Genomic DNA, 12663 nt, shown 5'->3' with positions numbered 1-12663 from the left:
GTCTCATTACTGTCATTCTCTTGAATGAAGTTATTGATTGTTTCTATGATTTGTTGTTTGACTCATTCATTCTTTAGATTAGATTATTTAGTTCCCAATGAATTTTTAGTCTATCTTTCCATGGCCCTTTATTATATATACTTTTTATTGCATCCTGATCTAAAAAGGATGCATTTACTATTTCTGCCATCCTAGTACATGGTCAATTTTTGTGTATGTGCCATGTACTGCCAAGAAAAATGTATATTCTTTTCTATCCCCATTCAATTTTCTCCAGAGGTCTTTTCTAAAATTCTATTCACCTCCTTGACTCCTTTCTTGTTTATTTTGTGGTTAGATTTGTTTAGTTCAGGGAGGGGGAGGTTGAGGTCCCCCACTAGTATAGTTTTGCTGTCTATTTCTTCCTGTAATTCCCTGAACTTCTCCTCTAAGAATCTGGATGCTGTACCACTTGGTGTATATATATATTTAGTAATGATATTACTTTATTGTCTATGGTGCCTCTTAGCAGGATGTAGGTTCTTTCCTTATCTCTTTCGATAAGATCTATTTTTGCTTTTGCTTTGTCTAAGATTAGGATTGCTACCCTTGCTTTTTTCACTTCAGTTGAAGCATAACATATTCTTCTCCAGCCTTTTATCTTTACCCTGTGTGTATCCCGCTGTTTCTAATGTGTTTCCTATAAGCAAAGTATTGTAGGATTATGGCTTTTAATACACTCTGCTATCTGCTTCCATTTTATGGGAGAGTTCATCCATTCCCATTCACAGTTATGATTACTATCTGTGTCTTTCTCCCCATCTTTTCCCCTCCCTGTTTATGCTTTTCTTTCTCCTTTCTCCCTTTCCCTCCTCATTAGTGTTTTTCTTTCCGACAAGGCCTCCCTCAGTCCCACCTCCCTTCTATTAGGGGCCTCCCTCAGTCCCACCTCCCTTCTATTAGCACTCTCCCTTTTTTCCCCTTTCCCCTTACTACTTCTTTCCTCCCTTCTATCTTCCCTCCCTTTTCTTTCTCCCTTTCTCTCTTACTGTCTATAAGGTAAGTTAGATTTCTGTACCTAACTGATTATATTATTTCCTCCTTGAGCCAAATCTGATGAGGGTAAACTTCAAACAATGCTCATCTCTCTCCCTGTCCCTGTACTGTAATAGGTTTTTGTGCCTTTTCCTGTAATTTGCCCTTGTCTGCCTCTTCCTTTCCTTTTCTCCCAGTATATTCCCTTAGTTAGATCAGTTTAATCCACTTACTTAGATTCATTTAACCCACTTGATTAGATTTTTTTTATCATTACATCAAAGACAACTTACACCCACCCCCTCTTTGTATACCCCTTTAAAATGGTGTAATAACAATACAGTTCTCAAGAGTTACAAGAATCATCTTCCCTTGTAGGGATGCAAACATTTTGCTCTTATTAATAACATGTTGTTTTTTCTGTCCTGTTTACCTTTTTATGTACTCTTGAGTCTTGTATTTGAAGATCAAATTTTCTGTTGAGCTCTGGTCTTTTTATCAGGAAGGTTTGGAAGTCCCCTATTTTGTTGAATGTCTATCTCCTCACCTGAAGAATTATGCTCATTTTCATTAGATAGCTGATCCTTGGTTGTAATCCAAGCTTCTTTGCCTTATGGAATATCATATTCCACTCCCTATGATCTTTTAATGTAGAAGCTGCAAGGTCCTGCATAATCCTGACTGTGGTTCCATGATATTTAAATTGTTTTTTTTCTGGCTGATGGCAGTATTTTCTCTTTGACCTGGTAATTTTGGAATTTGGCTACTATATTCCTTGGTGTTTTCAATTTGGGATCTCTTTCAGGAGGTGATTGGTGGATTCTTTCTACAGCTATTTTACCCTCTGGTTTTAGGACCACAGGGCAGTTTTCCTGGATGATTTCCTGAAAGATGCTGTCCAGGCTCTTTTTTTTATTGTGATTTTCAGGTAGACCAATAATTTTTTTTTAAGGCAATTGGGGATAAGAAGTGATTTGCCCAGGGTCACACAGCTAGTAAGTGTCAAGTGTTTGATCTGAGGCCAGATTTGAACCCGGGGCCTCCTGAATTCAGAGCCAGTACTCTATCCACTGCACCACCTAGCTGCCCCTTAGACCAATCATTTTTAAATTGTCTCTCCTGGATCTCTTTTCCAGGTCAGTTGTTTTACCAATGAGTGAAGTGAACAGAACCAGGAGATCGTTATACACAGTAACAGCCATATTTCGTGATGACTAACTTTGATACTCTTAGCCCTTCTCAGCAATGCAAGGATCTAAGACATCTCCAAAGGTCTCGAGATGGAAAATGCTATCCACATCCAAAGAAAGAACTATGGCATTTGAATGCAGATTGAAGCATGCTATTTGCTCTTTTTTCTTCTGTTTTGTTTTGTTTCCTCTTTCTTGTGGTTCGCCCTATTGGTTCTAATTCCTCCTTACAACATGACTACTGTGAAAATGTTTAATAGGAATGTACATGTATAGCCTATATCAGATTTTGCACCATCTTGGGGAAGGAGGTAGAGAGGAAGGGGGAGAAAAGTTTTAAAACTCAAAAGCTTATGGAAGTGATTGTTGATAAATCAAAATAAATTAACAAAAAAAATCAGTAAACAGTTATAGCAATCTAAGAAGCAGAGAGCAGGTGGATTAGTGCTTTTAAACTCGATGAACATTAATGAGTACCAACTATGTGTGCTAGAATTACAAAGAAAAAAATGAAATCATCCTACCTTTGAGCAGCACCTCAGTTGGAATCCCAGCTCAGCCAAAAAGAGCCAGTACCATCACAGGGGTCAATTTCCTCATTGTATAAAATGAAGGGATTGAAGATTGGATGACTTCTGAAGCCCCTTACAGATCTAAGATCCCATAGGGTTAATTGGGATAACATTTTATACCACCTTTTTTAATTAGATTAAATTTTAAATTAAAGGAAGGCATAGTTACACATTCCAGATTAGAACGCCCTAAAGTACATCAAATTCCTTATGAGTAGGTGACTATTCTTCATGAGAAGAAAGCAAAAGGCTTCTGAAAAAATAATTCACATCTTAGTCCCACAGCTTGGGCCATGGGTCTCCTACCCTGCTCAGGACTGAGAGGAAAAGTGCTTGCTCACATAGCACTGCAGATCCAGTTTGGTGAGATTTTTGGTCTTCATCTGGCATCTTGTGTGTGTATATATGAGCACAAGGAGGAAAAAGTTTAGGACCTTATCTTTAACCTTTCACCTCTGTCATTCAGAAAAACAGGTTCTGACTAATCACTATCCTAGAACAGGAGACGCTTTTTGGAAGGAAAATACGTTGAAAAAACCCTATTGGCCCCTGTGGAGAGAAGAGCTGAGAAGGGAAAGGGAGGAGATTAGGAATAGGGAAGCAGCAGAGGAAGCCTTAAAAAAATTATTCGGAACCTAAAAAACAACAAACAAATAGGCTTTTCCATATGTACGTGTGTATACATACACACATATACATATCTCGGACAAACAGGATTCTATATGAAAACTGGAGGTTTCTTATGTAGAACTTGCTTTTTTTAAAAGTATATAATAAATTAACTTGTAGCTGTAGCTTGCAAAGATGTCTTGCTAGTCTGTTTCTTCCTTTTTTTAAATTATTTTTTTTAACACCAAATAAAACGGGAATTTCTACACACAAAACAAAACAGAAAAAAAAGATTGCACATGAAACCGAAGATCTCTCTTATGTACAGCTTGCTTTTCCAGTGTACAATGAATTCAACCTGTGGCTTCCAAGGCTTACCTACTTGTCTGTGCTTCTTTTTGGCTTTCCTTCTGTTCTGTGCATTAAAAAAAAAAGTCCCAACTGAAATCCCATCTTTTACACGAAGCCTTTCCCAATCCCTTTCATCCCCTCTGTTAATTATTTCCGATTTATCCTGTATGTAGATTGCTTTGTATATATTTGTTTACATGTCTCTCCCATTAGATTGTAAGCTCTTTGAGGGCAGCGAATGTCATTTGTTTCTCTTTATGTCTCTAGTATTTAGCATGGTACCTGTCATGTAGTAGGCGGTTAATAAATACGGATTGATTTTTTGAATGACTTCTCCCCCTTTTTCTTTCCTTTTTTCGTAACCTTTCCTTTTCGCTACACTATCCGCCTGCAGTCCCCTAGACCCTCCATATTTCTTCCTCCACTGCAAAAAGAAAAGGGAAAGAAACCCCTCGGAACAAAGGTGCGCAGGGTTAAACGTTCGGGGAAGACTCCGACCAGAGTCCACCTCCAAGGGGGAAAGCAGGGAGCCACGAGAGAAGCGAGAGTAGGTACAATTCCACGCGGGCGGAGACAGCAAACGCAGTACGGCGTCGCCCGGCAGCTTGGTTCTGTGGTTGGAGGAGCGAGCCGTGTTCGGGCGGGAGCGAGTCTCCGCAGCGCCCCAGGTGGCCGCCTGTGGAAGTCGCCGCCGACCGGGTGATTCAGAAGCGGCTCCGCCCCCGCTGGGCTCGGCAAGTCCGGTTGTCTCTCACTCGCTGGTTTCCTGGCCCCGGTGTCGCTCCCTCCTCCTCCCTCCCTCCCCCCTCCCCCTTGGCCCCCTCCCGGAGCACGATGGAAGCGGGCCCTCGCCGCCGTCGCCGTCGCCGCCCCAGCGCGGGCCTCTGAGCAGCGGGGCCGGAGGAGCCGCGTGTCAGCGGGGGGACGGACCCTGCCGGGGCTGCCGCCGCCGCCTGGGGCTGGCGCGCGCTCGGCCGCTCGCTTCCGCTGTCACCGAGCCCCCCTCCGGAGGAAGAGAAGCACGAAGGGCGGGGCTTTTCCTGCGGCGCCTGCCCGGCTCGACCTGCGCGGCCTACGGCTTCCCGCGAACTCGAGGACCGCAGCCGTGCCTGGCTCCGCCCGCGGCCTGGTACGGGGCGGACGGGAGAGGGAGCCCGGGCTGGGGCCGGGGAGACCGGGCCGGGGGTCGGGGGCCTGCGGCGGCGGGGACGGGCTGGTCGGTCCGGAGCAGGGCGGCCCTGGCTTTCCGGGGTGGGCGGGGAAGCGGAGCTTGGGCAGCCAGGATCAGGTGCCCTGGCCCCAGGCCCCGGGGATAGGCAGCGCCGCGGCCGAGGGAGGCAGCCCCCGCCTCGACTCTTTGTTTACCCCTTTTCCCGGACCCAGGGGGCGACCCGGAGCCGGCTGCCCTCTCTCGGCTCCTGGCCCCTGGGGGAGCCCGCTTGTCCTTGAGAAGAGGCTCATCCCCTCGCCCCCGGCGACACCGCGACCCTCGGTGGGGCCCTGGAGTGGTGGGGCAGCCCTCGGTCCTGTGGGGGAACCCCTCCCACAGCCCTGCCTCTGTCTCCCCTTTTTTGTTGTTGGGGGTGGGTGGAAGGCTTCTCCATTTTCTCTCCCTAAGTTATTCTCTCTCCTTTCAGAGGACGTGGGACTAAACTTGTGGGGAGACACGGAGAGACAGAGAAGAACTAAGAGGAGAGAGTGGGGGGGGTGTTGGAGGGATGGAGAGACACAGACAGACGAGAGAGTGAGAAGGGGGAGAGGGAGAGGGTTGGGATGTCGGGTGCTCTTCAGTGCTGCCTGGCTTCAGGCTTGCTTTTGGCTTGGGGATGTCTAAGACCAGATCCTGTTAGTCACTGTCCAGGGGTGCACAAAGGCACATGTTGTTGGTTTCATTCCCCCGTATCCCCCCGTTAGCTTACGTGGGACTAGAAAAATCTTCCTGTTGTTACAGTTACAAAGAACATCTGTAAATGACCTGCTTTGCTGCCCTGGATGCTGCTCTGTCCTTGGTCTTTATCTTTTGGGTGCCCCTGTCTCCCATTCCTTGTTGGGGTGGGGGGAGGAGGGAGGAAAAGAGGAGTATGGATTAACTGTGTTAATGGTTTAACCTATGTTTATCCATCGACATATTCCTATTACTTTTACTTTGGTTGTACTTTTATAACTCCTGAAAACTTCTCCCGAGTCCCTATTCAAGTCTTTAATCTTGCTGTACGTGATTGAACTCCTTTGGAAAAGGTGCTTTTAAACTTAAATACCAACTTGAACTTAAATAATTTTCTGAAATGTGAGGTGATTAGGGGAAATTGAATCTCATGATCTTTTGCAGATCATTTTGTAAAAAAAAATTGAGTGTGCCAGGGGGAGAAAGGAAAGTAAGTTTTGCCTTTTTGGCTTGGCATTCCTGGTAATAGCAATAGTTGGATCTGAAGCTTGTTGTACTGTCTTTGAAAAAAGAAGCTTTCTGGTTAGGCAGCAACTTAATCAGCTTATGTTCTCTGGCACAACTGGTTTTAATTTAGTATAGTAAGGAATACTGAATGTGAGTGAAAAGGAAAACTGAATAACTATTAAAGAATGAAATGGTTTATTACATATATACTGATGAATCTTTTTTTAATTCCTAGGAGAAGACGCCAAAAGTTTGATTGTAGCTGATGTCTTTTTGATGCTTACTGATCTGGCTTGGACATTTTAAGGACTTTTTTTCCTTTACTTTTTAATTTAAGCAAAGAGGCTTTTAAAAACCATGGCAGATGTGGACCCGGATACATTGCTGGAATGGCTGCAGATGGGGCAGGGAGATGAAAGGGACATGCAACTAATAGCCCTTGAACAGCTATGTATGCTGCTTTTGATGTCTGACAACGTGGATCGTTGTTTTGAAACGTAAGTAAAGCCCTTCATCATCTTCCACTGGTGTTTCTGTAATGACATCAGTTTTCATGCATGTCCTGACTTTAGGTTTTTAGAAATTTGCCCTTGGGTTTTTAAAATAAATTCTTTCCCACCATTTAAAAGTACTTCCAGAATTGTGGAAATGCATTTTTCTGAGCAACTGAAAATCATTCAGTGAAATAATAGCAGTGGTGATATTTGTATTGACACAATGACTAAATAGGAAATGATCATTTTTAATTGATTAGTTGATTCATTTCCAGAATATGCCATGCATCAAAGAGAAGAATATATTTATCTTTTTATGTAGCTATTTCTATACCATGAAATTGACAAAAAATGCTTTAAAGGATAATGAGTGTATATTCTTGAGCTTTTTTCCTTTTGTGGGGTCAAAATAAAAATATGGCTTTTAGCTTTCAATTTGAAGTGTAAAAATTGGATGGATGACATTGTACCAGAGATTTAATTTTAGAAATGGTAGTAATGACAAATTGGAAATTTGGAGGTGAAATAAAGGCTTTAACTTGTACTAGTGTACTAGCTTTTTTTTCTAACGACATGAATTTGTGCCAAAACTTTGAAAATAAAATGGTATTTAAAATTGTGTTAAATGTATGGTTCATGGCAGTCTGCTTGCTCTTGTGGTGAATTTTTGGGTGAATTTATTTTAAGAATGTAATTCTTACTGACTTATTGCTCAAAAAAGAGAATTGGAACCTTTTGAATTTAGCTATTAGTTTTAAATAAGAACTGGAAAATAGTTGAGATGTTGGCTTAGATTTAGTTTACCTACATGTGATAAAGGTGTTTGTTTGTCTTGATCTTTTGTTAGTTTAAAAATGCCATTGACAATGCCATTAGTATGAAAAACTTTGTAAATCCGAAAAGGTTTCCAGATGCCTTCAGTGACTCACTCATTTGAAGCAGTATTTAATATGACAGACTCCTACTACAACAAAAATAAGTTACTTCCTTGGAGTTAATTATATTTGGCTTTTGTTAAAGTTATCATTGTGCATGTATTTTTGCAGAAAAATGAGTTATTTAAGGTTTTTTTGTGACTTTAGGTATTTAAGTTTTTTTGTGTGAAATATTTGTCAGGCTCACAAATCATTTTACCAGTATTGGCAGCATGTGTTATCATATATTCTAATAGTAGCATAGCATTGATTTATAAGTACATTCTACATTTCATGAAAAATGACATGGATAGCCTTAAAACCCCATAGGCATGGGTTATTTGAAAAAAATCTGAAATAGAATGGGCCAGAGAATCCAGACCCAATAGCTTTATTTTATGTGGTATAGTAGATTTCAGACTTTTATATAAGACCAAAGATAGCAGTCATCTAACTAAATTTTGTGAACTGCTACTTTTTAAAAGTCTAAATTCCTGTAGTCTTTTACTTGACAGTGAATGTTTATTTACTATTAAAATAGTTCTTTGGAACCCTGTCATTTTCCTCCCTGGCCGTTTCAGTGTAAATAAATGATTCTTGCTTTTTAAAATTTGAAATTAAATTCAACACACATTAAATGCCTGCTGTTTACAAGGCATAATGGTAGTCACTGAAATTATTTAAAAATAATTTAGTGAGAACACTAAAACCAAATAAACAACATGACTATTTATACTTGAAAATAAATGTCTTTCTACAGTATGTCCTTAATAGTCATGGGCTTCTAGATTTCTATTCTATTCTATTCTATTCTATTAACTGTTCATTCGCCTTTATGTGCGAATCTTTCTTTTTACAGAGTTGTAGTTAGATACTTTCTTTTGATCTTTTTTTTTTACATTACTTTAAGTTTGATTCCTTGTGGTTATAATTTTTAATGGTGTTGTAGTAAATGCATTGTATTCCATTATGTAAATTGCTGTTCTTTCTTTTCTTTTCTTTTTTCTTTTTTTGGGAGGGAGAGGTGTGTAGTGGTCCAGATCTATGTTTTCTTTGGTGTAGGGGAGTGGTGTCAAACTCAAATAGAAATAGATACCTGCAGGCCACATGTTGACTTAGCAAACCATAAATTAGTATTATATGGTATTGTATTTTTATTTATTTTGCTGAACATTTTTCAGGTACATTTTAATCTGATTTTTTGGGCCCCATTTGGGGTAGTGTGATGTCTCTGCTGTAGGGAACCCCAGATGAGGAAACTCCCTCTCTCTACCAAGGCATATTGACTCCTATTTACTGTGTTAGAGAGTTGCTTTAAAATGGCTTGTTCATCTTCACACTACCAGGATATGTTAGAGGCAGGACCTGAACTCAGGCCTTCCTTATTTTGACAAAGGCTCTCTGTTGGACATTTAGCTTGTTTCTTTTACTTTGAAATGACAAATAATGTTGATTTATATATGTAGTATTTTGACAGTTGATCTTTGTTTTTATGAAAACTTGCTTAGGATATATTTGCAAAGGTGGAATTGTTGGGCCAAAGGTTTGATATATATATATTTTTTAAAAAGCTTAACTGCCAGATAAACATTAGCCCAAATTTTAAAGAAATATCAGGTATGCAAGTCTTGTACTTAAACCTTTTCTAAATTTCTCTGTCATTACATCTTTCAGTCTTTGATCTTGACAAATTGTTCTGAATGTCTAAAATGGAAAATAATAGCAGGTAGGAAGCAAATTCTAGTTTTGAGTAAAAGAAAAGCCCTAGAGAAATGAAAATATTAAGTATCTGAATTGTTTGCAAACATGCAGCTTCAGAGCTGTAGAAGAAAGTTTTTAATGAAACAAATAGTGGTATTGTTGATTTTTGGAGAATGTTCCTGAATTCTTGTGTTTTTTTTTGTTTTTTGTTTTTTGCATTTGAAAACTAAACATGGTCAAAATCTGGTTTTGTTTTGGATGAAGAACAATTTTCTATTTTTGTCTGGATTTGGATTACTGTGTGGATTGCCATGGCAAAAGAGAAGTCAAGTTAGCCAAGTGAGATTTTAAAATTTCTTTGGTATTTTGATTGGATTTGTGATCTCATCATTGTGGGCCCTCCCTCATACTGCTACCATCCACTTAAGCCTCATCTTGTGTAACTTTTGGCCAACTCCCTTTTATTAATCTTCCACAAGGGGAATACTTTATTCCTTACTTCATATTAATAATCTGAAGGGGTTTGAGCAAAGTTACTTCTGTTACTGCTTGTATCAAGTAATCTTGTGTGATATTCATATATATAGTAGACACCATGTTGAAGGAGAAGCATTTCAGGCTGTATATAGTATTGTTCTCTTAAAGACAATGGGATCTTGTATTTTTGGTACCTTTTCATCAGTTTTGTGTCTATAAATATGTGATTTGCTTATTTGTTAATAAAAATGAAAAGCTGATTTTCCTTTTTTTTTTTTTGAGTGGAATATTAAGATTTCATTTTGCAAACTTGAGGTTTCCTTATGAGGGATTAAATTCTTTTTACCACAAAAATGGGAAAATTTCATTTTTATTAAGTGTGGTCAGTCCCTTTAGTTGTCAGAGCCAGAAAGTCTATGGTTTCAGATACTTCTCTATTTGATCTATGTTGTATTGGTCAACGAAGACTGCTTATCTTACATGCTTAAAGTGCTTCACAGTTATAAAACAAGGTCACCTCTTATTTAATCTTTACAGTCTTCTGAATTGGTCAGGACAGACTGTCATCCCTATCTTATAGATGCTGAGACTGAGAGGTTCATTGACTTGCCTGGAAGGTCATACAGCCCTATTTAAGTGGCAAAACGGAGACAACCATTTCTTAGGAATTGTAGTCTAGATTACTTTTCACTATGTTGTGCTACTCACCACTATATCTGGACCAGCTTTGATACTATGTTTACTAAAGAATTCATTTATAAAAGTTGTGCTATCATTATATAATGCTTCATTATGTTTGAACAATTTTTTCTAGAAAGTAGCTCATTTTCTTGTGTATATATGCTTTATATATATAGTATGTGTACTTTAAAGTATAACTGCTATAGATCATTAAATCCCATAAAAGTACTTATACATCCTTATGAAAATAGCGGCATGTTTATAGTATAATTAGACGAAGCCTGTTGGGTTAATATAAATGAAGAAATTGAGTTTTCAGATTTTAGAAAGTTGTGTTGTCTGAGAGATTTGAAATGTTTGAAAATCATTCCTGTGGTAATGCCTGATTAGAAGAAAACTCAATCTTTTTTTAAAAATGGATTCTGTTTTTGGAAATCAGTGATAATGATTACTTTTCTATGTATATTTTTGTCTAAGAGATACACGTTTCTAAAATAATGAGGCATTTCTTAATATTGATTAAAATTGTCTCTTTTGGGGAAGAAATTAAAGTGAACTTTTTTGTTTGTGAGGGTCACTAATACCGTTCTTTCTAGGTCATGTCATGGGTAAGCTGAAGAATCATATGGATTCTACTGCTTTCATGGATAAATTAAATTCCTTAACATAGTTTTTTGATGACAAAGTGGGTTTGGGACACTGTGGGTTGCCATCTTTTTCTGCTTCCTTATGTTTGCCCCTTTTGCCCTTTGAGGTTTCAGAAGGAAGTTCATAATTCAGGTTGATTGTGTTCTTGTTCTATAGCAAAGTGAGATTTTATTTTTTGTGAGTAGTAGCATGGTTGATATGTATAATAAATTTCTGCTTGCTACATAGATAGTCATTTATCTTAAATAATACTGGCTCCTTCCTATAATTCTTTGAATAGCAGCTAAATTTTAAAAACTTTATATATTTCTCATTCAAGACAAACTTGAATAGGGATATGCTTTCTTTAAGTAAAAAAAAAATTATAGGCATCTTTTTTTTTTCCCTCATCACCTTCATTTCCAAACATCCCTTTTTGCTCCTCTATTCAATAAGCAATTAAGGGTAGTTTGTGTAGTTTGAAGAATTTTTATTAAAATCATTCCACTTAAGAATCTCAAAGTTCTGAGGGATACTAAGTTAGGGATTGTATTAGGTTTTAGTCAGTTCTTTAAAATATTCTGCTATAATATACTTCATCCTTTTAAAGCATTTTCTTGGATTAGGAAACTAAAATTCTCTTAGTTTACTGAGTATAATATTCCGACAGGATGATTTTGAAATTTGTAAGTTTGGGAATACTATATAAACAAATTTACTGAATTTCAATTATGTAACCTATGACTTTTGGACACTAATAATCAGTGTTTTACTCTGAAGGTTTTGGAATTCTTGAAATATAGTTCTATATTAACTATATTTAAACACGAATTAGGGTTTTTGCCCTTTTAAACAAGTCATTTTAGATCTAAACAAATAATGAAATTTGTACTTTAAATCAATTTTACAAAGAATTCGATAGGAATTACCTTTGAATACTGTTGATTGTTAGTTTGCATACCCATGAAAGCATTTCAAAGCTGATTATTTAGATTTATCCATTTGATGGTATATTAAAAAATAGACATGGAAATTACAAGCTACTCAGTCACCAAGGGGCTTTAGTAACAGGGGATCAGTAAGATGTGAAAGTGCCAGAATCTCTGCTCTTGTGCTTAGTTTTGATTTTGCCAAGATCATATAGTACTTACTTTAAAAACAAACTCACACATTGAACTTGTAAGGAACACATCTTTTCAATATACTGAGAGAGATCAGTTGCAGTTAGGGGGTTGGGATGGAGAAGAGCATCAGGGTGTTTAATTAAAAAAAACTGGGGGATGATACAACAATTTAGATACCTTACTATTGATAACAATTCCTGGATATTCTTGAGACTTTGTAATCGGTTAAAGTGTAGTGTCTGTTTTCACATCTGCCAGAGATTGTAACATTGGAGTTAGATTAGAATTGACTTTTTCCTGGCATGGCATTTGACTTTTTGCTTTGAAAACTTATTTCACAATGATGCTATATATAATTTAAGATACATGTATGTGTCTTTTGATAGATTTAACTGTTATAATCCTGAATAATTAGCTGTAGAATGAAATTCTCCTTACTGGGCCCTATTTTCCCATTGATGCCCATTAATGATTAGGCTTGCATTCTTGTAGAAAATGGTGTTTGAAAAATGAGAGC

At 38.3% G+C, this 12663-nt stretch overlaps 1 protein-coding gene across 4 annotated transcripts in view; it reads left to right on the top strand.

The window, feature by feature from the left end:
* The first annotated feature begins 4782 nt into the window (after nucleotides 1-4782).
* The window catches only part of HECTD1 (HECT domain E3 ubiquitin protein ligase 1), a 107415-nt gene continuing 99534 nt past the window's right edge, over nucleotides 4783-12663 (top strand). For 3 of the 4 annotated variants that reach the window (XM_027870081.1, XM_027870080.1, XM_027870078.1), the window contains exons 1-2: nucleotides 4783-4865; nucleotides 6364-6625. In XM_027870081.1, the coding sequence (XP_027725882.1) occupies nucleotides 6486-6625 (140 nt within the window). In that variant the 5' untranslated portion in view covers nucleotides 4783-4865; nucleotides 6364-6485. The remainder of the gene's footprint in view (nucleotides 4866-6363; nucleotides 6626-12663) is intronic. The other variant, XM_027870079.1, reaches the window with a different exon arrangement.

Source organism: Vombatus ursinus, unplaced genomic scaffold, assembly GCF_900497805.2.
Source record: "Vombatus ursinus unplaced genomic scaffold, bare-nosed wombat genome assembly UNPS02014794.1, whole genome shotgun sequence".
Classification (NCBI taxonomy): Eukaryota; Metazoa; Chordata; class Mammalia; order Diprotodontia; family Vombatidae; genus Vombatus; species Vombatus ursinus.
Note: the sequence above shows the minus strand (reverse complement) of the source record. Positions and strands in the feature narration are given on the sequence as shown.